At 48.2% G+C, this 26131-nt stretch overlaps 1 protein-coding gene across 4 annotated transcripts in view; it reads right to left on the bottom strand.

The window, feature by feature from the left end:
* Nucleotides 1-8100: 8100 nt before the first annotated feature.
* The window catches only part of KIRREL1 (kirre like nephrin family adhesion molecule 1), a 117887-nt gene continuing 99856 nt past the window's right edge, over nucleotides 8101-26131 (bottom strand). The window contains exons 2-15 of one of the 4 annotated variants that reach the window (XM_081026687.1): nucleotides 25857-26006; nucleotides 23927-24076; nucleotides 18679-18836; nucleotides 16606-16756; nucleotides 15479-15584; nucleotides 15183-15331; nucleotides 14823-14950; nucleotides 13974-14100; nucleotides 13791-13891; nucleotides 12112-12310; nucleotides 10754-10861; nucleotides 10440-10579; nucleotides 9765-9842; nucleotides 8101-9507 (exon numbers count right to left, since the gene is read on the bottom strand). In XM_081026687.1, the coding sequence (XP_080882813.1) occupies nucleotides 9031-9507; nucleotides 9765-9842; nucleotides 10440-10579; nucleotides 10754-10861; nucleotides 12112-12310; nucleotides 13791-13891; nucleotides 13974-14100; nucleotides 14823-14950; nucleotides 15183-15331; nucleotides 15479-15584; nucleotides 16606-16756; nucleotides 18679-18836; nucleotides 23927-24076; nucleotides 25857-26006 (2222 nt within the window). In that variant the 3' untranslated portion in view covers nucleotides 8101-9030. Of the gene's footprint in view, nucleotides 9508-9764; nucleotides 9843-10439; nucleotides 10580-10753; nucleotides 10862-12111; nucleotides 12311-13790; nucleotides 13892-13973; nucleotides 14149-14822; nucleotides 14951-15182; nucleotides 15332-15478; nucleotides 15585-16605; nucleotides 16757-18678; nucleotides 18837-23926; nucleotides 24077-25856; nucleotides 26007-26131 lie in introns of all 4 variants that reach the window. The other 3 variants (XM_081026686.1, XM_081026688.1, XM_081026689.1) reach the window with 3 other exon arrangements.

The raw sequence follows: 26131 nt of genomic DNA, 5'->3' as shown, positions 1-26131 counted from the left end.
GTTGAGGGGCTGCCCTTTCAAAGGGGGATCTGGGACTCCAGCTTCTTTTTGTGGCATGTAGCCAGAATCAAAGGGCCAGACATTTAAAAAAAATTGTTTTAATAAATGAAGAGACTGTTAATAGTCCTTTAGGTTATTAGAAGGAGAGAGCTGGAGCCATGGGGGCTCTGAGGCTGGAAGTTTCTTAGATTTATTTGCTGAGCTTTTCTCTGAGCTGGCCCACTGGGTGTTGGGGTGGAGACTAGCTTTAAGTCTAGCTTCAGAGGTCCATTCTTCTGAACATTGCGTGTAATCACATTTATGAACATGCCTGGCACATCACTTAACAAATGTTAGCTTCTTCCCTATCTAAGCCTCCCCAAATTTCAAGTGGTTTCATTGAACGAAGGGGTGTAGCATTTTCCTCCATGATAGAATGTCACAGAAAGCAAGGTCAGTAGAGGGGTAAGTGACAAAGGATAGAGAGAAGGTAGGGAGGGGCCAGGTAAGGGAGGGCCTATAGGAAATGAAAAGAGAGTGGATTTTATTTTAAGTGAAATAAGAAACCATAAAATCTGAATCAAAGGAGGGATGTGATGTGATTTCCATTTTAAAGGGATTACTTTGTTTGTGTTATTTTAGTTAAAGTCTAACTAATGATGTAGCATAATTATTTTCATTTTGTGGATAAGAAAACTGAGACTCAGGGAGTTTTGGTAACTTGTCCAGGATCACATACCTAATAAATGGAGCTTGGACCTATATCTCCTGGTTTTCAAACCAGAGATGTCTACGTCACTGTGATACCAGCCATGCTATTAAAAAATTCCAAGAGGGACCATAATACAGAGCACTCCAAGTCTTGGGACTCCCAAAAGACCTAGGTTGTGGTGACAGGTATGACCATAGCCAAGCTACTGGACCTGGAAACTCCTTTTATTCCATCTCCTAGGGATTTGTGTCTGAAAATCTTGCACTATCTCCCATTGCAGTACAGGGGATGGCTCTCAGGGCCATTGGGAGGTTAATGGGCCACCACTCCCTCCTGGGGGAAGAGTCAGAAAACAGTGTCTATATTTACTGAAGGATAACAAGTGAAAGAGTACAGAGAACCTTACTGGGTTGAGGTGGGAAACTCTTCCTTAGACTAGTGAGGTGCTGTGGGAAATGTTGCCATGTCCTACCAATTGTTCAAAACTCACTGAGAAGGCAGGATGAGCAAGATGAGGATGAGTCAGGAAACCATATCATAAAAGAAATGGTTTCAAGAATCAGAACTATTTCACTCAGAAAAGAGGCTTCTCAGAAGAGACATGACATCATGTCAACTATGTTTCAGTATCAAAAGGGCCATTTAGGGGAGTGCTCCCACCCCCACCTTCTACCACAACATTGCCCTAAAGGCAGAATTATAGCCCTGTTGCGTGAAAATTACAAGGAGGCCAATTCATGCTCAGTAGAAAGAAGAAATCTCTTCCATTAATCCTGCCAAAATAATAGAAAAGCCTATTTTTAAAGTAATAATAATAATTATAATACTTTATAATAATAAATTATAATAATAAATTATAAAATAAATATAAAATAAATAACATATATAATAAAAAATAAAATAAAATATATAAGATAAAAATAAATATAAAATAATAAATAATAATAATAATAAATTATAATAAATTATCACAATAAATAATACTGCATGTTTACATCTATTAGGTTGAACCATATAAAATTGCTGACGCTCAACTGTTTCTGACTTACAAAAACAGCAATTTCACTTACTGTATTTTCCCATTCCAGAATAATTTCCAGTCCTTTTAATGGCCTACAAATCCTCACAGGATCTCCACCTCACCTCTCTAACAAGACTTCCTACCACCTCTCACTACTCTCCCCAGCCAGACTTTTTGCTGGTCCTCAACCCTCTAAACTCATTTCTGCCTCAGGGTTTTTGCACTTGTTGCTCCCTCTGCCTAGAATATTCTTTCCCCAAGCTTCTCTGTCTTATCTTAGAAGCTTTCTCTGACCACCCAACATAAAATAGCATACCCCCTCCTCCTACCATCCCTCACCATCTACCTTACACTGTCCTGTGTCTCTCCATAGAACTTACCACTATCTGATATACATTTATTTGTTTATTGTCTCTCTGACCACTGCAGTCTAAGTGCCAGGAGAGCAGGGACTTCATGTTGTTTCTAGCTGTATCCCAGGGTGTAGAATTGTACCAGACACATGGCAAATGTTCAATAAATAGTTTTTGTATGAATGAAGGAATGATTTTTATCAATGAGGAAACCAAGACCCAGAGAGGTCAAATGATTTTCCCAAAAGCACAGAGCTAGGGCATGGAGAAGCTGGAGGGAAACCCAAACATTCAGGGTCCAAAGTTCACACTTCATAAAAAGCCACCCTGATTTCTTGGCCCCTGATGGTCTTGATGCAAACAGAGCCCATTTGTCTCTGAGGCTGAAGAGGGGCTCCTTCACTGGGTCCATAGTTGGACCAGATGGGCCCAGAGGTGCCTTCAGTTTTTGAGATTGTATTATCCACAATTAAGTATCTATTTTAGTAAGGGCTCTGAGAAGACAAGGTTTTGGTCATTCCTCAGGCTACAGCACGACTCAGGAACCAGACCAGGAGTATTTACAGGGTAAAGTCCAAACCAGTGTCTCTTTGGGGGAGGTGAAACATTAATCTGAGCCTCAAAGTATGAAAGATTCCCCAGTTTGCAAATGAAGGCAGGATATGTTTGCATAGCAACCACCAAGAGAGTAGTATTATGTGGAGAGGGAGAAAAGACAGAGCTCCTCCGTTCAGTTCTGGGAGTAGAAGGCTCTGCTCTTTCTGGGAGTTTGCCTCTGTGTAGCTAATTACAATGAATAAAGAAAATGGTAAAGTGAGTGTCCATGAAGTGATCTTTTTCTTCACCCAGGGTCCTGGTCTTTTAATTTTAGAATCCTGGGGATTGGCAAGATAGGCTCTATTGTGTCCAGCTGGATGGGCACATTTTCCTAATATTAGGTCACTGCTAGAGCTCCAGTATATAGTGGGCCTATGTAGGGGTGGAGGTTATGTTTGTGGCAATGAGTTGTGTGGCATGGGATGCTGCATAGTGGGGATGGGATGGGGGTGGGGTGGAACAGTGTTAATAGACCAAAGTAATCAACTCACGTTTAAATAGCATTTAACATTTTACAGAGAGCACTTGTATATCTCATCTCCTTGAGTGCTCACAACATTTTGCAGATGAGAAAAAGTAGCTCAGAAAGGTGTACTGAGCTGCCCTGAATCATAAAGTTCCATAAGACACTGATGGGATTTTACCCTAAATCTTCTCCTTTCAGATTTCATGCTTTTTTCATAACTCCTGGGCAATGTTGACATCTTTCAGGAAAAGGGTAAAGGGGGAGGGGGCAGATGCCCATGGCCCACCTTTCTCCAGGTTCACAAAAGCTAATATGTACAGTGTGCTCATGTGCTAAGAACTCTGCTAAGCATTTTATATGGGATAGGAGCTATTAATAGTCCATTTTACAGAGGAGAAAAGTGAGATGCAGAGAGGTAAAGTCAGGTAGGAGCAAATGGTGAAGCTTGTCCCAAGGTGCCTCCTGGTCTTGTGCTGGGCTCTGGGGATGCAGTGAGGAATAAAAGGCATCCCAAGTGGACACAGCTCTGGAAATACCCCACCTAACACTACTTGGCCTGACAGAATTCACCTGGGCCTCCATGTTTGCAAACTTATTTCTTCTCTATTTTTTGTTTCACTGTATTCTGTTTGCTCCTGGATCCCAACAATCATGTCAGGTTTACCTGTGCCAGTTCAACTTACCTGGCTGCAGCCTCAAGATTCACCCTGCATCCGGGCTTCTTATTCCCATCTTGGTTGGACTTGCCTTGGGATACCTACAAGCTCTTGGTCCTGGACACAGTCTGCAGCCCCCACTGCTCCCTGCCTCTTCCTCAGTGGTAGCTCTGGGCTATGACCCCCAACCTTCTTGGAAGTAGACTGTATTAACTTTAAAGTGTTTTTCTACTTTTACATTCCTATCTCTGTCTCTGACTGTGTCCTGTCTTTGGTGTAGAAAAAGGCTACTGTGGACCATTTTTAGTTTGGTTGGTTGTTAAATGGATGAGGAAAATGATAAACTCTTGTATTTCTCTAATGATTTACAGCTTTCAAGAACATCTGAAAATATTTTAATTATCCTCTTCTGTGAAATAAACAAAGATGAATATTTGCAAACTCTACTAAACTAGGAAAATTTAGAATTTTTCAGCAGAACAGTCTCTGTGTGTATACATCATTTTTTCATTTTGCTTCACTACAAGTTTAAAAGGTTGAGACCTGGTAGTTTTGCTTTTTACCCAAACCACTGCATTTTAATAAACAAAATTAATTCTGCTCCCTCCCCTATTCCCAAATCCTTTGGGATCTTGATCCTACATTCAGTCTCCCCCTTACTTATCCCCATAATCAGATTTGGCACAGAACATTTGATGCTGTGTTCTAAAAGCACAGAGCCTTGAGCTGTTTGTCCCTGAACTGCCATAATTGTCCTCAGGGTTCTGCACCAGTCACAAAATGGTGGGAAAAAAATGTGCTTGCCCCATGGCCTGGGAGTGACACAAATACAGTGCCTACAGTCTGAATCCAAAAATCTCCTTTCTTTTCCCCCAAATTTGGACCATTTCACCCCAAATCAGGCAAGTTTTTAAGTAACTAGAGCTGCTCATGCATTAACAACACAAAACAAGGTACTTTTTAGAACATTTATATTTATATATATATAAAAATTAAATATATATAATATATAGTGTGTTTGAGACTAAAAATATAGTACATAATATTTAAAAAAAAGGAAAATGAAAAAAGGCAGAATAGGAAAAGTTGTGAAGGACACACAGATACACATTGCTAAAAATCTATGATGGTTTGTCCTAACAAAAATATTTTTCTCTCTTCTCTTAATTATCATCGTGGATCCATTTATTATTGGTATTTGGGTGGAGAAAACTCAATAGGAGCCAGAAATGGAGGTTGTAATCCCAAGAATGGTTGGGGTAGAAAATGTGACCACAGGGAGTCCTATTTCTGGTGAAATTGGAGGCAGCCCAATCTTCTGGGTCACTATTGCTAACAAGATTGTGTGGAGATTTTGATTGTATTGGCAGCTTGGCAGCTCTCTCCCCAGAGTTAGGGGTGTTTCCAGAGAAAATATCTGAAGATCTCCAGAAGCTAGCAGAAGAGCCCAGGGCCCACCAACATTTGACAAGTTGGGACCATCAGAAAGCCAGGAGTGGGGGCAGGAGACTGGTAGGGATGAGTAATAGGTATATACAAATGGAATTATTATTAAGGGCAGGTTTGTACCAGAACCGTCCAGTATGGCCTGTGACTTCTACACAGCAAATATTTCTCCAGGAACAGGGCCAGGAGCTCCCTCACAGTGATGCAAGAAAATGGGATTTTGCCCTTCCCACCATCTCCCAAGCCACACATCTTTCTGTCCTCTCCACCAGTGCAGAAGTGAATCAAGCTGATAAAGGTGAGCCCTTTTAGAAAGAGGCTGGTCTCCATGAAAGGAGGAGAAGGGAATGGGATATTTAAATGCTAATTTTATAGCTTCTTCACAAAAATAAATGTCTTTCCAATTACATCCCTGGGTATGTGCACTTCAAAGAAATAAACAATGGCTCACCCAGAATCACAAGACCCTCTTCAAGATCCAGAATTTATGTCAGAACTGCTGGGTCCATCTTTCCTCTACCAGCTGCCCTTCCTACCTGCTCCTTCACAAAGGGGTCAGCTGTACTAACACCTTGCCCTCTGGCTCAAGACACCTTAGCCTGCAGTCTTCACCTTGTAAGTGATCCCTGGGCCAGGAAAATGCTCCCAAAGACTTGGGTGGCTGGTAGTCACACCCATTTTTCCCCACAGAGGAAGTTGCCTGAAACCTGGATACACAGTGAAGGAGTTACTATGCCCTGCCCTGGCCATAGACACCTTTGCAAAAATGTCAGAATTCTAAGTGGGGAGTACAGTCACCCAATGTCCAAAGGATAACCCCACATCAATTTTACTGAGGTTTAGGGTATGCTTTTGTTGCTGTTTGGGGTCAAGAGGTTCCTAGTGAAAATTCATTCATGATACTTCTGACAATATAATGAAGCCAGTGGTGAAAGCTTCTTTCAAAAGAACGTTTCAACTCCTTCATCCCTCAGCTCTGTTCCCAGCTCCTTGAAAAGGATGGCCAGACCTCTCCACCTCACCAAATAAATACAAAAAGAGCAGAATAATTCTAGTTTGTGCAACCCTTCTCTCTCATTTTACAGACCAGAAAGTTAGGGGTAATGTAGAGGTTAGGCTGTTACTCAGTAAATGACAGCTTCAGAATGGGGTCCCAGGTCTCCTGACTCCTAGCCCCTTGACCAAAACAAGACAGTTAAAGGTGGTCAGGACCACCAATTTGACCACATCAAGTACTGAAGTACCCTACTAAAGACATCTAGCTTTAGACAACAAAGCTCTATGTTCAAGGGTACCTTCCCATTCTCCAGAAAAGTGGTTCCATTTGGTGTAACAGGCAGGTCTCAATTCAGAGTCTGATCTGACCAGAGTGCCAGTTGCAGCGGACAGAGATGGCTTTGGTGGCTGATAAGTCTTCCTATGTCTTTCAGGGCAGCACTTGCATGGTACCCAGGAGGCCCCAGTTAATGTGTTAAGTAACAGAGAACAGTGAAGTAGCTCTGTATCAGACATCAGAAAACTAATGGCTCCCTCCTCTAAATGTCTTTAGCAGAATGGGCCCAGCACTTAAACCAAAAAAAAAAAAAAAAAGAGGAAATAAGAGAATCTGGCCAAACCCCAAACAAAATTTCTTTTGTTTCGTTTTTAATATTCCTGTTCAAAAAGCCACCATCTTTAGATTTTTAACTGTTTGCATTACCAATGGCTCCTGGTTTCTGTGAAAATAATCAAAATATGCATGAATTTGTCGGCCAAGGAACCAGTGTCCTGAACTTGCCTTCTCACTGAGCTCACTTAAAAGGACTGCGCAGGAAGGTGTTAGTTTCCAGGGGTCAAATACGGCTGGGAGCCTGGATCATGTCTTGGGAAAGGTGGGTGCACCCGGCTTGCCCATGCTGAAATGGAGGATGATGCAGAGGCAGCTGCAAGGCTGAAACTGGAGCTTTCTTCCCCGGCATTAGCTGATTCCTACCAGCAGGGGGATGGCAGAGAATGTCACCCCACAGACCCATCTGCAAGGGCTGTGATGGCCCGTGGATGATGAGCATGTAACTCATTAAAGCAAACATGACTAATGAATGGTAATTGCAAGAAAGGGCGATGCACATTCCTGGCATTGCATGGGAGGCCCTGACCATCCAGTCTGGGCTGAATGAGTCAGGAGCACACTCCAGACTCTGCTTCTTGGAAAGAGGAGGCCAGACAGAGGTATGGGTTCTCTTTGGAGTGCTGGTTCTCTTTGGTCAGCAGGTGGTGTCTAAAAAGGGCCATGTGGAATGTGTATGTGCATGGGGTGGGAGGCAGTGTCAGCACTGGACACAGCTGAATACAGTGCCCTCTGCATCACCTTACCCTATCTGCTCTTCCTCTTACCAGGCCCCCTTCCTCTCCAGGTTGTCTCACCTCTCTGTCCCCTAAACTCTGCAAAACTTGACAGCATGTCTGAGGCTCACAATACTTGCTCCCTGCACAGCTACCCACACATGGCAGGTCAACCAGAGCTCAAGGCACTGAAAGTGGAAGGAGGAATATGATTGGTCCAAGAAAAAAAAAAAAAAAGACAATCAACCAAAACCTATTTAAGGAGAACATCTCCCACACTCCCTGGAAAGTGGCCTCTAACCAGCTGTGGCTCTAGGGTTGGACAAGGTGTCTGAGAGCCAGGTCCTCTCCCTAAGCATGTCAGAGCCCACCTGCAAGACAAGTCTCACCACCTGAATGTTTAAAAATGGATTCAAAGTGCTTCGAGATCGAAAGAATGATGGAAAGTGTTAGGAATCTGGTGGAGAAGAACAGATGCCCCTTTCCTTTCCACTGGGACTTGTATTTGGGTGGGAGAATCCCTACAGCTTTATTTATTTATTTATTTTCCAACTGAGGTTTTCCTTTCCTTTCTTTTCTTTTTTGTCTTTAAAAAAATAGCTTATAATACACATACCCTCACCCCCCAGGCAGGCTCAAGAGTTCAAGCAAGGAAGTGGGGCAGATTGGGAAGAAGGAGGCTTGGGTGGGCTCCCCCTAGTGTGGGTTCCGGAAACTGTTAGTTAGCACATAGCTGTCTTGCTGGTGAATCAGGACACCATGGTTCCTGACTTTTCCTTTCTCCATCATGACCCCCTGACTTATCTGGCTAGTCCATCATAGAGGAGAAGGAAAGGGGACAGCGCTACTGGAGACACCTGGATCTCTCTGCAGGCTTACAGACAGGTGTCCAGCCAGGATGACTGGTTTTTTAATCTCAGCTGAATGATGACTGGACTTGAACTCAGTGGCAAGGCTATTCTGTAGACAGAGATAAAATAAATCCAAGGTCCCTTCTGCAGTCCTGAGGAAGGAGAGATATACCAGGGTATGAATGAAGATGACAGAGGGACTGGCTAGGCCATCCTGTTTCCACCTATATGTGCCAGAGCCACTCATCCCTACACTTCATGTCCTCTAGGCCAAAGCCTGCTCATCCCATTTATGGGAGACCAGAGCGGTGGAATAAAAAGGGAATGTTTAAAATTGCCCCTCCCCCGCTCTCCCCAACCTTCACTTTCCTGTCCCCATGCTGGGGCCAGGTGTGATCACAGGTCAGAAGAGACACATCCTCCCGAAGAGGGAAGGGCAGGCCCAGGAGGCTGGGGCATGCACAGAGCACCATCCTCAGGTGAGGTGTTTCCGGTAGACTTGCTCCTCACCTGCCACGGTGGGAGGAGGAAGGCTGGTTGGGGACAGGAGCAATGAGCAACGCCCCTGAATATCAGGGAACATTTTCTCCTCTGCTCCGCAGAGATGCCCCAGCCAGGTTCTGGCCCCTACACGTGAGTCTGCATGCGCTGCTGGAAGCGCTGGCCATAGTCTGAGTGCTGGGATGTGTAAGAGAACCGAGTGGCAGTGGTGTACTTGCCAATAGGGTCATATGCCTCGAATGGGGTCCGCTCCAGGCCAGAAGGTGGGGCCTGGGGGTAGCCCAGTCGGTAGGTGGGGTACCCGGCTGCCCCGGGGAAGGGATGGGAACTGAACTTCTCATAGTTCTCGTAGGACAGCTGGCTGGTTGTGTCAGTGCCAGCTGGGGCAGCAGGGCCAGGGGCTGTGGGCTCAGGACCATAGTCGGAGGCTGGGGCCCGGCTGTAGGTGTTGAGCTGAGCATAGCCGCTGGAGTGAGAGAGACGGGAAGAGGGGCGGCCGTCGAAGCGGGCAGGACCAGGGGCACGGTAATCAGCATAGAGTACTGCCCTGGAAGATGGACGGTCTTCGTGGGCACGCACATTGTAGTAGCCATTGGTGGGGTCCTGGGGGCAATGAGAGAAGATGATGGAGGAGGTATCTCCCTCTTGTGGGGGGGGGGGGTCAAATCTTGCCATCGTCCTGGGGCCTCCTTCTCGGGCTCTGCCCTGTGTCCCCAGTCAATACCTCTCCACCTCCTCTGCTCTTTCAAGAAACCTCCTGACCATCCCTCCCCAAACTTCCCTCCCCTCTGCCCTCAGGCCCTTGGAACCCTATGCTCCCACCCGGCCATCATGCCCTTGGCCCCTTTCCACTTTCCCACCTTCATCTCATATTCCTCCCGGGTGTCGATGGTGTCACAACGCAGGTCCTGCTTCAGGTCCACATCATCCTTAAAGGACTGCAGAGCAGCAGTTGAATGGCATTAGAAGATGGAGGGCCTGCTCTTGTCCCCCCTGCCAACCCCATCCCCACAACCAGAGGCCATCTACTAACAGGAAGGGTCTGGGATCACAGGCAGGCTCAAGTTCTGTATCCTCTTCCAGCAGAGACTCTATGATGTGATGGGAAGAGGCCAGAGACCTGGGATCTAGCACCAATTTTATCGCTAACACACAATGTGATCCTGGGTATGTCACTGCCTCTCTCTGGGACTCAGCAATGAGGCAGCTGGATGAGAAAACTTCTAGGAATTTCCAATTCTGACACTGGGGGTGGGGGGGTCAAGAATGGGGCAAAAGCCTATGGGGGGGCCCACCTGCCTATCCTCTGCTAGCGGGAAACCAGCCTGGGAGTGTGTTCAAGTGTGTGTGCATGTGCACATGTGTCAGTGTGTATGCATGTGTGATTATGTGAACATGTGCATGTGCGCATTTGGCAGGATTAAGGTAAGCCAACCGAGGGAGGAGCAAGTAACAGTGGTTATTAGAAAGCTGGGGTGGGGCCAGTCCCAAGAGTATAAAGAAGGGAGTGGGCCAGGAAGGAACAGGACCCTCACCGAGTAAATGGCTTTCATGACCCGAGTCGCTGTAGAGATGCTGGAGGTATCGTCCTCCCGGTCAGAATGTACTGTGAGTGGCTCGCGGTTCACTGTCTCCACCTTGATGTCCAGTTTCCTCAGGGTCACGTCCTTGCGACCTGGGTCAGGGAAAGGCAGCTTGGACACTTTCTGCCAGCCTCTACAGTGGCTGTTTCTGTACCCACCTGGGCTGGAAAATGCAAATGTCACCCTCCTGGGCCCCCGAGGCGATGCCTACTGAGGGACCTGGAAGCAGTGGGGGACGGGCTGTGGTCCACGGGGCCCATACTCACTGCCTTTGCGGCGCCGGTAGAGGAAGAACACCAAGGTGATGAAGAAGAAGGTGAGCAGGATGCCCGCGCCGATGGTGGCCCCAGCGATGATTCCCACGGGCAACACCTCTTCAGATGAGGAAGAAAAGGAGGAGGTAAGGAAGGAGCCACCCTGGGGTTCTGAGCTCAGTACTGGATGAAGGCCAGGCTGTCCACAAGGCCATAAATTCCACTAGCATCCCTGGATTGGGTACAGGTTTGGTTTAAGTCAATGGGACTTGAGAGGAAGGTCTGCATTGTTTGGGTTTAGGCCTAAGCTTCAGCTAGATCAGAGTTGTGGGGGAGGGGGTGTCACATCTCATCCTGGCAGTTTGGGCATCAACTTGACCTTGGCCTTGGTGATCCATTTGTCCCACTCCTGCAGCCCACCTTGCTGTGAGGCTTGGTCTCTCCTTCCTGGGCTGGGCTCTTGTTTGAGGTCAGCTGTCTCCAAACTCTTCAATTTGCCGTGTGTGCTCTGACCACTTTTATCTGTCCCACCATTGTGATGGCTCCATCTGTACCATCCACCCAAGGCTTAAACAGTCCTCCTTGGTTGCTCCTGCTCCCCAGAGCTGAGAAGGACCTGGGACTCTTGCCTCCAGTTCTCTCTCCCTTTCTGGATGGATCAGATCTGTGTAAGGCTCTTTCCCTCCAGAAAGCCTTGCCTGCTGAGCACCGTCTTATTCTATCTACTGTCTTCTTCCATACCACTCTTTTGCTGGCACCCTCAGTTAAGACAAAACTAATGGATCCCCAGTTATTTCCCCCTATCTCCCATGTCAAATGCCTAGTTAAGAAAAAAAAAGCCTTCTCCCTCTTCAGACTTGGAAGCTTCCAAAAAAGCCATACTAGAAGTGTCTTAGGGGAGGGAACATGTGTCTCCTATCAGACTAAGGATTCTTGGAGAGGTGGAGAACCAAAACTTACTGGGCACCTATTATAGGCCAGGTATTTTATAAATATTCTCTCATGTAATCCTCATACCAATCTAATGATGTAGGTAGTATTATTCCTTTCCACAGATCATTTGACGTTTCTCCATCTTACGTCATTTTCTGCCACTCTATAAATTGCTCTCTAAACTAAAGTTCCTTGAGGGCAGAGACTCTGTCTTACTCGCATTGGTCTCTGCAGCCCCTAGTGTAGGGCCTGGCATATAGCAGATGCCTAATAAACATTTAAAAGTGAGTGGATTTCCCCAGTGGAGCAACAAGGCCAGGTTCTGGTGGGGAGGCCCAAGATACAGTTGTCTCCCTCTGGGCCTGGCCCTGGGAAAGAAGAGGGAGCTGAATCCCCAGCTGCCCTGGGCCCTGGCTACCAGCCAACACTGCTGTCACCTCGCTCTTCCAGCTGGATGATGGCCGTGCCTGGCCCGAAGCTATTCCAGGCAGTGCAGTTGTAGTGGGTCTGAAAGTCGGCCTCCATGACGTTGTTGATGGTGAGCGTAGATAGCACCCCACTGCCTGAATTGGTCCTCTCCACCGTATAGCGTTCCAGAGTCCCCACCTCTAGGAAGTTCTCCTTCCATGCCCATGCCTGGGGTGGGAAAGGCAGGAAGAGGTAAGGAAGGGGCAGATGGCAAGAACACCTGACCCACTTTCAAGGCATCCTTACCCCATGTGCCTTGTGTACCCCTAACACCAGCCCAACACACCCTACAACAAACCTAAGTCACACATGCTGCTTTAAACCTCAGTGTCGAACCTCCAGTCTAAGAGAAACAGTGGCTCCCAAACATGACTGAGACATATGTCAGGAACATTCAAACATGTCTAGGACATTCTTTAAAGTAACAATTCTTAGGGGCTTATCTCCTAAATAGAAATCTCCTGGGGAGAGGTCCAGGAATCTCTATTTTTATAAGGATCCTACGGGTTGTGGGTGCAGCTAACCCAATAAACCGGCATTTAGGAACCCCTTATGTTGTAGAAAAAATCCTGGATGAGGGAGTCAAGAACACTGGGCTAAAGTCCTGGCGCTTCCCTTGAGTCCCTGTGTGGCCTCCCTCCCCTTCTCTGGGCCTCAGTTTCCTCAACTGTAAAGTGAGAGGAACAGGAATGCTCAAGTTTTCTTCCATATTACTCAATCTTCAACTTTATCTTTAGCCAACCTAAATCTAGCCCCACACGAAACCACCCAGCTGGCTCTGGAAACCCAGCCACAGACTCTCATAATGGGGAGGAGTTATTACCAGAGAGGGGTACCCCAGGGTCCTTCAGCCCTGGCCTCCTGGGAGGCAGCCCCACTTTGTGTCCCTTCCCTCTGTGTAGAGCCCGAGGGGTGGATAGTGGCTGAGAACTGGCACCTTTCCAGGATCAGTCCTCCCTGCTCTGCAAGCAAAGCCCCCAGAAGCCAAGCCACCTGCTGCCCGGGCGGCCGGGGTAATGAAGTATCCCTAGGCAGCCCTGGAGTTAGCCAAATGGTCATTAAATGTGATGAGGGGTGTGATGATTAATGGTCATGGAAGGAATTAATGGCTCATGGTGTGGAGGAGAGGGGAGAGGAGTGAGGGACGGGGTGAGGGAGCTGGTTGAGGAGGAAGGCAGAAGGGAGGGGAGTGCCATGTGGCATGGGGTGGGAAGGAGAGCTGACGGGGCAGGACTGAGAGGAAAAGGGAAGGGGAGAAACCAAGGGAAAGATCAGAAGGAAAGGGAAGGACACGAGGAAGAAGAGAGAGTAAAAGTGGTAGCCAAGGGGAACTAACAATGAATCCAGTGAGGGGCTCCCCTGGGCCTTTCACACCTGCTGTCACAATTACATCTCATAGCAACTGTTTGGGTAGGAGCGCTGCACCCGTTTTATGGATGAGGATATTGAGGTTCAAAGCACTAAGTAATTTTTTCAGGGTCACACAACAAGTAAGAGGGGAGGTGGCATTTGAGTGGGGAAAGGAACAGAGAGACAGAAAGTTGGAGGATTGGAAGTAGAGACAAGTAGGAGCATAGACAAAGAAAGTGTAGAGTAGAGAAGCAGGAGGCTGGCCATACTCATGCCCTATGCCACTCCCAGCGCTCACAATGCGGTCTGGGGGCGGCGTGCTCCCGATGAAACACTCCACCTTGCCACCGTCACCCCTAACAGCATATTGCACCGCCTCACTGGAGATAATGGGGGGCCCTGCAAGCAGAAGAGGGAGTCAGGGTCAGCTGGAACTTACAAAGCCTGCCCACCCAGGCCCAGCCCCTCTCAGAATACTCACCATTGACATAAAGTGGCACATCCCGCTCAGCCACTCCGATCCGAGGCACGATGGCCCGGCAGGTGTAGGTGCCGGCATCTGCCTGGGTCACAGACTTCAACAGTAGCTGGTTACTGTTACTCAGGACCTGGGCAGAGAGAGCAGCCTCGGGTGGGGAGCCAGGAGGCCTGGGCCCCTAGGTTCATGTGGGCCCCACATGGGAGGCATTGGAAAGAAAGCAGGAAGGGCCGCAAGTGAATTCCCAGAAGGGAAATGGGGTCCCAAGTCTGTCTGGTCCCTCCCCTGACTCTAAATAGGTTGGTATTTAAACACACCATCTCTGCACACAGACTGGGGGCAGAGATGGGTGGGTCAGAGGGCAGGGGAGGCTGTGGTCATTTCAGAGAGGATGCAGCCTCTTCAGATGCTCTGCTCTAGTGGAAGTTTCACTCTGAAATCCTTCTTCCTGAAATTTTGGCCCAAACTATTTAATGCAGGTCTCCACAGTGCTAAAGAATTCAACCTTCTCTTCTCTAGTGACCCATTCCAGGTCCCCTATCTTCCCATGTAGCGTTTATTCACCACATTTTTTGCAATCCCTCTCAGGCCCTCTTCCTCCTCCTACACATAGGTCAGCGTGTCCCTCCCCCTGCCACTGAACTGGCCAGCTGTTCTGTGAGGAGGGTGGGGGTTGATTGCAAGCACTGTTTTTCTCCTCCAAATCCCAAGACCCTAGAAATATCCCAGGTTCTACTTCAAAAATGATGCCGCAATTCCTTTGCTCCCTCCCCCACTGGCGACCATGCCCTTTCCCCACTGGTGGCTGTGCCTGTTCCTCCCAGCACCCAGGAGAGGCAGCAAGCGTCTTACCATGTTTGAGTCCTTTTTGGTCCAAGTAAGGGTGAGGGGGGGATTCCCCACCCAGACACAGGTGAGGGTCACATCAGAGCCAATGTCTGTGGTCGTGGGTTTAGGGTCAACTACGATCCGGGGGGCAACTGAGGTAGAAGGGAGCAGCTTGTTAGGGTCTCATTGTCATCAGGGTAAGCTCCAATCAGCCTTCTCTACCCTCTCCTGCCGTGCTATCTCCCCGTGTCTATTCCCGGTCTCCTCAGCTTCCTGGAGCCTCCCTAACTCCACCCAGAACCTTTACAGGCCCCTGCCCTCTGCCCTCACCCCATGTCCCCATCCCCGCTCTCTGTCTATGCCCCTGTACTTGCAGCTACTCACAGTGGACATTTACTAAAGTGCTGACATTGGTGCTGCCCACTTTGTTGTGAACCTCACAGGATACAGGCTCCGTGAAGAAGGAATAATCGACATTTGTCTCATAGCGACTCTCATGGGCATCTTCAATCAAGAAGCCTCCCTTTGCCCACCTGAGGGAGGAGGAAACACAGGGGGGTCAGGGCTTGGAGCCTTCTTACCCACATCCAATGGCACTGTCCTCCCCAGCAGCCCACTCCTGGTTTCAAGGGCCTCTCCATTACCCTCCCCAGAGTGCTCCCAGTCCTTGCCCCTCGCACCTGTAGCCCAGGATCTCAGGGTTGGCTGTGGCCTGGCATGTAAAGACAACACGCTCACCCTCCTGCACAGTCTGTGGCTCAATGGACAGGGTCACCGTAGGAGGGTCTGCAAAACAGGGGACAGGAAGTCAGTATCTTTTCTGTACCTCGTTTCTTTTTCTCTCCTTAGCACATATACTCAGATACCACCACTGTGTGGGGATGGACCTGGGAATTTGAGTTTAAAGTGTACCAGTTCCAATAAATAAGCCGTCTTCCTCACCTTTACCTCACAGAGCCTCTAGGGGGCCGTCTAAGGGTGACTGGCCACCAAGGATTATACCGAAGGAACAAATCAGTCAGTGGGTGTAATGGCCAACGGTGGCCACTAGGTGCCAGTGCGGGCTCGCTTGACTCACTAAAAGGGATAGGGGTGGTATCTCACCAATCGCTGTGCCGCACTCCCACCCTCCCCAGGGCAGAGGTAATTGATTGAACACGGACCAGCTTGAATACTCCATGCTAGATGCTCTTACGTTATATCTCATTTAATGCTCACAACCCTGAGAAGCAGGTACAGGTCCACAATCCCTTGTCTGAAACCCTTGAAACGACTATGTGTTTCAGAATTTGGAATTTTTCAAATTTTAGAAGGGTACATGATGTGCATAGACCATTTACTATGTAAAAACCCCAGCAGTGTATGGCAACACCCCATAGGTAACATACATTAATACCTTTGCAGTGCAACGTATGACTATTCAGATTAAGTGCGTTACAAAAAAGATGACAGTTTCTGGTCAGGTTTAGCCACCAAATTACTTTCAGTTTATAATTTTGGATAAGGGATTGTATGCCTGTATTTTATTTTCTGCACATATATAAAATTGGAAACTGAGGCTCAGGGAGATTAAATCATCACGCAAAGCCACATACTGGTTTAGACCCGGAAACTGCCCAACTCATAGCCGATGCCTCTTCACCACCCTCAGCGCCCACTGGTAAAACCAGGGAATCTTCATAGGACGAGGAAAGTGAGCATCTGTCCTGAGGTTCCATGGAGGATTCTTCTGTGCTTCTCCAAGAGTGCCCACAATCCCTTCCCCACCCCACTCCAACCCTCCAGCTCCCCTGGGGACCCTGCTCACGGTGCACATCGAGCTCGATGGAAGTCTCCTTGCCACTTGGGATGGCTTCATTCATGCTACGGCAGGTGAAGACGCGCCCAATGTCCAGGTCTGTGGGATTAATGAGCAGCTGGCTGATGGTGGTCTCCCTCTTCCCATCCTTCAGCAGTTCCTGGGGTGGGACAAGAGTGGTGGGAGACATGGTCAAACTTATCTCAAGATGACCTGATTCAGAACTGGGCTTATGCTGGAGAAGCACTTTAACCTGAAATTCAGCCCCCTCCACCAGACCCAACCTCTTACCCAGGTTTTGTTTTCAGTTAGTAGACTTTATTTTTTAGATGAGTTTTAACTTTACAAAAAAATTGAAAGAGAACACAGAGAATGCCCATATGCTCTCCTCCTCCACCCTACAGTTCCCATTACTAACATGAATCATTAGTGTGATACATGTGTTACAAATGATGAACAAACATTGATACATTATTAATATTGATACTAACTAAAGTCCATAGTTTGCATTAGAGTTCACTCTGTGTGTAGCACAGTTTTCCCCATGGTTTTGAGCCTCATTCCTGGAATTCTCTAAATTCAGTTTAAGTCCCTCCTCCTTCTACAAAGCCTTCCTTAGCCAATGCAGCTCTCAAGACTCTCTCGTAGCCTGAACTTGTCTCACAGGCAGTCTGTCTTACACATGGCTCTAGGCACATTCTGCCATGCCTTTTAGGCATCATGTCTGGATATTTCCAATCTTAGGTTTCTCCTGCTAGACCATAAACTCCTTGAGGGCAGGGAAAGGACTCAGGCTCAAAAGTCTCTAACTGGCTCTGTGGTATCCAACCTGAGATCCCTAACTATGGTCAAAGGAACCCTGGGGCTGTTTCCTTATTGCAAACTGCCAAAGGCAAACCATACTATTAGCCAAAGTAAGGCCTGCAATATGACAGCAATATACGTATCTCTCCTGGGCCACAGCAGAATCAGCCCAGTACAGTAACAGCGGCTCCCTTGTGCTGCTTTGCAGCACCAAGGTCTTTAAGTAAGGAATATTAAAAAAGAGGGGTGGATGACAAGTGGCCATTAAAAAATCAGCTTGTTTGGTTGCCAAAATATTTCAATACATGTAATCCTAGAGGACAAAAATAAGAGAGTTCTTGGTGGTGAAAAAGTTAAGCACCACTGAGGCCAAACTCTCATTTGTCAAATGGTGAAACTAAGGCCAGAGGGAAGTGAATGGTCCAAGGTGTCAAGGGCAGAGCTAATCCAGGTTCTCTCTGGGGCCGCCCTCTAATGCACACAGATGAGCAACATTTTGGGGAAACACTTCTCCCCACAATGAAAAGTGTCTCTTGCTGCACATAGTAAAGGGCTGGGTACACATATGTTTAAAAGCCCCCAGACGACAGAAGGAACGCCAAACAGGAGATCTGGATTCTGATCCATCTTCACTATCAACTTTGCCATGTGTTTCTGGGCAAATCACTTGATGTCTTTCTCTGCTACAGTTCTTCATCTATGAAATGTATACAATGATCCCTGCCTCCCCAGCCTCTTAGTTGGGCCGACTGAGGAAATGTGCCAACTAGAGGATGAGGGAAGGAGGTTGAGGTGCTCAATAGAGAGAGCACTGTCTGTACCTGTACCCAGGTACAAACCCCAGCTCTAAGCATGTCAGCTGTGTGACCTGGGACAAGTCACTCAACTTCTCTGACCATCAGTTTCCTCATTGTAAGTTGGAAATAACCCCTAACTTATGAAACTCCGATCAGGATTAAGGGACACTGTCCACAAAGAGCTTGGCATACATAGTGCCTGGCACACAATAGGTGCTTCATCAACATAGCTATTATTACTATTATTCTTGGTCTCTGCTCAGCTACTGAATAGTATTGTGAACCTGGGAGTTCACTTCTCTTCTCTGGGCCTCAGTCTTCCTAATTGTATAATGAGAGGGTTGGACCAGATCACCTCTAAGGCCTCTTCTCTCATCTGCAGCCCCCTGAGTCTGTGGTCAGACCCAAGTAGGAAAGGAATCTGGGATAAGGAATCTGGGATAAGGACCAAGAGGAGCTGGAGGAGCAGGCAGGGTCTCACCGTGCTGGCCACAGCGCCCTCCTGCTGCGTCCCGTCCCGGAACCAGATGATGGTGGCAGCAGGCTTGGCATTGAAGGCTCGGCACGTGAGGTTGTGGGGGGTGCCTGCCTGTAGCAGAAGCACAGGACCTCCATCAATCCTGGTGTCTTCCGGGGGTACTGTGGGGCAGAGCAAAGGAAAGTCAGTCCAGGGTTCAGACAACACTACCCTGATGACTAAAACTCCTGTCTCTGGAGGCATCCTTCCCTCCTCATGCCCACTCCTGGGTGAGACGGTGCCACCCTTACTGCCTAATATAGTTATTTTATCTGTTCTCCTGTGGGGGCTTCACCTAAGGCCCTCAATAGCCTGGGTACTATATCCCTTGCCATTGCTCAAGGATATATACAGATAAGGGGAATGGCCTCAAATTACGAAAGGGCTAGACTATCTCAGTCAGGGTTTGAGTACAGCTGATACCTTGGAGGGCCTGGCATAGAAAGGTGGCTACCTCTGTGGAGCTTCTTCCATTCATTCTCTCCTGCCTGCTCCTCTGCCCTGCAGCAGCCAGATGAGTGGGTCCATTATAGCAGCCTCCCAAATGGACTCTTTGACTCTAGTCCCTGCTGGCTCCAACTCATCCATCACTGCTGGCAGGTTATTTTCTCTATAGCACAGCTAAGACTGCCATTGCCCTGTTCAAACACCTTCAATGGATACCAACTGCCATAAGCATGAGTACCAAGCACCTCAGCCTGCTGTTCAGGGCTATTTCGGCCAAGTCCTGCACTCTCACCACCTCGTCTTTGCTTCTGCTCTTCTTTCCCTCAGAGCTCCTGTTGAAGTGCTACCTATCTTGTTCACATCCCAGTTGCTGCACAAGGCCTTCCATGCCACGCCACACCCCCCTTCAAACCACCACCTGTGTCCTGGCAAGTCACTCAGAGCTCCTCACACCATGTACCTTGTGTTTGGGTTACTTATGGTGGTTATCCACACCTTCTCGCCCCCCACTTCCCACAACCTGCCACCAAACCGTTATTCCTGGAAAAGCAGGGACCCTGCCTCACTAATATTTACAGTCTCCAGTGCCCAGAACATGAGCAAGTAGGCTCTTGTGAAGTGCTGAAGGAATTGAACTGCAGATGTCTAATACGAGACAATCAGGGGGTCTCTCCCTGTCCTATCCCAACAGACTTCTAAATAAATGCTCAGGTGAAACCAGACTGTAAGTTCCCTGAGGGCAGAGGATACTTCTTATTTTCTCTTAAAGCCCCAGTGACTAGCTCAGAACTCGGTGGTGAGCATGTCCTAGGAGACATTAGCTGAATTACTGAATAAGTGATTGATGAGATAAAGGCCGACACATTTTGATTATAATTTTTGTGGTCCACATCAGGCTAGAAATAGGGTTTTGTTTGTTTTTGACTGGGAAAGACTCAGAGGGGGCTCCCCAAGGGAACGCTTCAGAGTGAACCCTTGGAGGCCCATGGAGTACAGTGGTGGGCAGGGCTGTCCTAAAGTTTATGAAATGATGGTCTCCACTCTGGGGTTTCTAGAAAAAAGGAACTACTTGTAGCCTGTCCCATCATTTTGCTCAACTCGTGCACGCAGAGTTATAGAATGGGAAAAGTATGACATTTAGAATCAGGCTGCCCTGGTTTTAAATCCTGGCACCTTTATTTACCTGTCATGTGATGTTGGCTGAGTCTCTCAAGTCACTGAGTGAGTCTGTTTCTTTAACAGAGACATAACAGTGCCTGCCCACGGGGCCCTCATGAAGGTTAGATGAGGCATCGTATATGGATTGTAGTGTAGGGCATGGGTGATGTGTGGAATGTGTTTGCTTTACTGCTTGGACAAGAACCATCACTGTCTCCAACTCCTGGCTAGTGAATCATCCACTGAATCCCTGGCTCCTCCTCTTTGCTCACTGGTGCACCTGGTTCTAGTACCAGATGGGTGCAGATTTGGAAATGGGGTGGGAAGGAGAGCAAGGTGGAAAAACTTGGATAAAGAGCTGCCAGTCAGGGTCTCGTGGTCTACCTGGGACGCTCAAGATCATGCTTTGCTGGCACACCCAGGAGGAATGTCCTGGATGAGCAGAGGCCTTGTGCTTTCACGGGAGGATGGGGAGGATGAAGGGATACAAGAAATCCCTCCTGTGGGCAGGCTTCTCTTCCCATCAGCTCTCCCTTCCTGTGTAAGCTTGGCCCTTTCCCTTTGTTCAGGGAAAGACCGTCCATCTGTCACCTCTGTCATCAGCCCACCTTTCTCTCTCTGTCTGGGGCAAAGGAAAATAGGCTGTTGAGGTGTCTGCTCAGCCATCAGTTAGTTGGACAGCATGTTTCCATGTGTATGTCCTTGAACAAATTTTATGGTTTGTGACAAATTTGCATATCAATATGTACATGTATCTGTGGCCTCAGTTTCCTTGTTTATAAAATTTCAAAAAGAACATTAAGACCCATTCCCCAGGGTTGTTATTGTGAAGGGGAAATGAGATCCAGGATGTAAGGACATATGTGAACTGTAATGCAATCAACAATGTTTCTACTACTCACTGAATGTTCACCAAGTGCTTCAGCCAAAGTGCCTTGTGTATATGATGTCACTTAATCCTCACCATCAAGCATATTTCATTACTCCTTTCATGATAAATACCATTAACCCCAATTTTTGGATAAGGTACTGAGGTTCAGGGAGGTTAAGCAAATGTGCTCACAGACAGGAGAGCGAGAGGTGAACCAGGCCTACGGACCCCGGACTATGCTTCTCACTGCTGCACTCAAGTTGTTATCACTGTGAATAATGAGGGAGCTGCAGGTCTGTAGATCTATATTATGTCTGTGTCTGAGCGGGGTGGGAGACAGCTTCTTAAAGTCCTGCTGCAGGAAGAATGAAAGGTCATTCTGTGAAGAAGCCTAGCCTGGGGTGGGGGTTGGAGGGATATAGCTGCTGGTGGGCGGAGCTGATGAGGCTGGCTATGTGCAGTAAGGCTGATACTGGGCACTGGACACAGCCCACTTTTGACTCTGCCCTGCCCAGTGAGTGGGCCCTGGACTACCATGAGCAAAAGCTGTGTGTATGAAGGTAAACGGGAAGATGTGACAAATGTCCTGCCTCATTATGGTGTCCTCAAGGCTGCAGGTGGCAGGTAGTTTGAGAATTCAAGAGAGACAAGGAAGGGAAAGAAGCGGTCAGACTAATCTTTCATCTCTTTTATTTTTGGGGCCTTTCCTTGCTTCCCTCGTTCGCCCAAATAGGCTACAAAGGCCCACACCCTTAACACCAACCATGCAGTCAAAACAAGACAGTCAGCTCCCTCACTGATATGGCTCTCCCTAATTGACTTGGAAACTTTTTAACGAGATGCGCTTCAATCTGCGGTTCCCATTTATATTCTCCTCTTCTAGGAAGTCTTCCTTGATTTAACCAAGCCACTCATAAGCCCTGTTCCTACAATACCTAGGGGCTTGGTTGGCCTTTCTTCATTTCTCTTTATTTCTATTTCTGTGCCTCAGTGGGAAAGGGAAAGGAAGATTATCAGGGACTCTTCATTAGGATGGGAGTTTTCCAGGGCAGAAGTACCACATTCTAGCACCCAAAACAGAGACAGTTGGGGAGAGAAAAAAGAGAGGTCTCCTATGAATCTCATGGTTCCTTTGGAATGCCTGGTCTAGCATGGAGCTCACATACACTCCAACAAGGGATGGAAGATGATGTTTTGTCTTCCCATGCCCATTCCTGGTGGTCAATTAACTCTTGCTCCCTAACTTCAATCCTACTCCTTGCTACCGGTAATTCTTCCCATTCTGTCCTCGCCAGAGAAGAAAAGCAAGTCATCTACTAGCCCTGAGTCCTAGTCCTTCAGAGCCTTTACATCCAATGAAATTGGCTGTGGGATCCCTCCAGTCCTGACTTATTCTGACTCCTCACATTTGCCCAGAACTTCACAGTTTTACAACTCCTTGCACAGGGAGCAGCAAAGTGGCAGTTAAGAAAAGACTGATGTCATTTTGCCACATAACAGACAAGGAAACTAATGTCCAGAGGTCATGACCTCTTCAGACTCTTGGGTGCAATAATGGCCCAGGTCTCCTGATCCCAGTCCAGGCCTCTCCCTGCCACACTTGGAAGACTTGTCATGTTCCCCTGCCCAGGTGAAAAACTTCCTTGTGTCCAAGTTCACTCATATAAGCTCCCCTTCCTCCCATCCATCCTGGGGGCTTCCCCCACTTCAACGATTTCTGGTTAGGGGAGGAAAAAGAGAGGGAGCAGGACAGATCAAGTGGAGGCAGGAAAAAAGAGAGGGTTGATAACAAAAGAGAAGAGAGAGGGTCACAGACAGACAGAGCCAGAGACAGAAAGCAAAACAGAGGTGGAGGCCTAGGGAGAGCCCCTGAGCTTGAGGGAGACAGAAAGACTGATAGAGCCAGAGGTCCAGCAAGAGAGGCCCAATAGAGGCAGGGGGCATGTTAGAGCTGGCTTCATTCCTGTACTATGTGCAGGAGAACCCCTTCATTATGCAAATGGCTTTGGTTGTTACCATAGAGGGACATCTGCTCTGTGCCCCTTGGGCAGCTGCTGAGAGACATACTTTCCTCCAGGGCCCCATCCAGATGCAGCCAGAACTCCACCACCCCAGTCCTCAGCTCTCAGCCCATTCCTTCCAGCCCTGCTTCCCTGTTCTCTGAGGAGGCTTCCAGGTGAATGTGAGGAGTGGGGGTGAGCGCTGAGGGAGGAAAGGAAGATGCAAAGGGGAGGAAGGGCTGAGTGAGGAGGAAAAGGAGCAAAAGGGGCAGTTTCTGGGGCTCTGAGGCAGCTGAGTGGGAGAGAGAAAAGGAGAGGCTCCCTCACCAACAAGTCTGTCTGCCAGGAGAGGCTGGGAAAGCGAGCGCTGGGTCTCTGTCATCCCAATACTCTTCTGCTCTGGTGGGGAAAGCTTTATGTCCAGAAGCACAGCAAGTCCTTGAGTGGCCTGAGCACAGGATGCCAGACCTCACCCACCCTACATGTCTTGCCAGTGGCTGCCCACATCTCCATTTTGCTTTCTTCAATCTGGACCTGGCTTCAGAAGTTAAAAGGAGTTGGGGAGGGAAAGCTAGGGATATAGAGGGACAGTGAAGGCAGGCACGAGGCCAGGAACAGAGAGGGAGAAGTATAAAACGAAAGAGGTAACTGAAGAAGGTTAAGGATTGCCAGGATGCCAAGAGAAAGAGACAGGAGGAGTGGGCTGAGAGCACTGTGGGAAGCTGAGGGCTATTACTGAGCACGGTGAGTTTTGCCCGCCGGGAGCGCAGGGCGGCCTCCGTGGCCTGACATTCATAAGAGGCATCGTCAGAGAGCTCGGCGTCTGTGATCTCCAGGTTGTACTGCCCGGCGTCTGCAGAGCCCATGACCCGGTACCGCGGCCAGGCTGCGGGAACAGAAAGGGGGAGCCCAGCGTGAGCCCCGTCCCAACCTGGAAGCCAGCCTGAAAGACTGGGAACACCCTCTGCCCACTTCTTATGCCCATGCCAGGGTCTACATCTCATTATCTCATTTCAGGCCAGCATTCTTCCCTCTACCCTCTCCAGGGACCCCATCCCAGTTGATGAGGATGAGGTCCCAGATGTGGACACTGTGATGTCACAACCTCCCACAGCAAGGTTGGGAGGGGGCGGGAGGGGTGGTGAGCAGAAGTAGGGGATGAGCAGGAGCAGATGAAATCTCCAAAGCTATTTGCAGACAAATGTCTCTCATAATAATAGGAAATAAAGAGGGGAAAAAATTAAAGGCAGACAGTAGGGAGAAAGGAGAGGGAGAGAAGAGGAGGTGCGCAGGTGCTATGAAATACAGGGCACTGCAGCACAGATATGAGCTCACTGGGGACTATGGGAAACCCAAGGCTCACTGGGCAAGGGAGGGATGGATGAGGCCCAACTCCCTCAAGGAGCCCCTAAACCAGAGATTTCTGTTAGCTGCAGAAGCTGTGGCTGTGGCATGTGGGACTCAACCACTGGCCCTTGCAATCTAGTCTCCCTTGCCCTCCCCTCCCCAGTTTCCCACCATCAGTTCCCTTCCATTATTTCCCACTGTCCAGAGGCTATTGATTCTCCTCACTACATATCTATTGATCTCTCTTTCTCTCTCTCCCAGTTTCTTTCTGTTTCTATTATCAATAGATCTACCAGAATCATTTCTTTCCTTTATACAGATTGCTCTATACACACAAATTTCCCCCACTTGTCCTGTACATGGAATCCATAGCAAATAATCAACCATAAAAATAAAAACATACAGTCCCTCCTATATTTTTATCCTTACTCTGCTTTATAGTGAACAGTGTGTTTTCACAAAGCATATTCTCTCATTAGGTTCAAAACTCACTTGTAAGGCAGACAGGTCCGTGACTATTATACTATTTTACACAGTGGTAAACTGAGGCCCAGAGAGGTGAAGTGGCTTTCCTAATGTCACCCAGCTGGTAGGAGGCAGAAGCCGGACTAGCACCAGGTTTCTTGACTCCTCATCCACTCTGCCAGGCAGCCTTTCCAAAAGTATCTTTATTTTCTTTGGAATATAGGTTGGTTGTTTGGCTTGTTTGTTTATTTTTTTACCAACTCATTATGTTGGCTCCATAGTGCTTAATAAAGGCTTGTTGAATGAATAAATTAAAAAGTGCTTAGGCTGATATTAAAATTAGTTTTTGGCCTCTGAGCAGACATTGCCTGGACAGGGGGCAGGAAAGACTGGAGCAAAGCCAGCCTAGCATGAAACACGTATGGGACAAGGAAGTTTCCTGTCTCTCCTCTGCTCTGCTCTGCAGGGGACTCTATCTCCCAGCACCTCCTACTTCACCACTGTCTGCGGCAGCAGCTCTCCTGGTGTCTTGTCTGTCTGAAGCTCTTTTACATAAAGGTCTCTTGGTTTCCTTTGATCCCCAGGCTTTCCCTTGCCTTTTTTGAGTGAGCCCACAAGCAGGAGGAAAGGCAGAGCTGCGGGGTTTGGAAAGCAGTGGAGACAGAGCTCAGGAGGACAGGGAGAGAGTCTGACCCACACATATGAGAAAAGAGGGGCTAAAGAAAAGAGAAGGAATGTGGTGAGATGTGAAACTAAGAGATGCTGAGTCCAGGAGTCTGTTTGGGCGGGTTGGGAGGGAGTGTTGCATAGATGGGATAGTTTGGATGCTGGGCTTGCTGGGTAGCCCCACTCACCTTTGAGTCCCTGGCCCATGCCCAGCGCCAGCCCGTCCTTGGTCCATTGCACGATCCCTGAGTAGTTGAGCAGCACACAGGGGAGCACAGCCTGCTGTCCGGCCACCACAGTCTGGTCAGCTGGCTCCTGGCTGAAGCGTGTCTGGGTCCCTGGCAAAGTCAAAGTCAGCACTGGATAAGGAAATGCATGAGCAGGGGGGCTCCATCAAAAAGCCACCCTTCCCAGGTACTTGCTCCCACACTACATTAGGCTGGAGAGAGAGATGAAGACTGGA

Source organism: Rhinolophus hipposideros (genome assembly GCF_964194185.1).
Source record: "Rhinolophus hipposideros genome assembly, chromosome: 19".
NCBI lineage: Eukaryota > Metazoa > Chordata > Mammalia > Chiroptera > Rhinolophidae > Rhinolophus > Rhinolophus hipposideros.
This window is presented reverse-complemented; position numbering and strand designations above follow the sequence as displayed.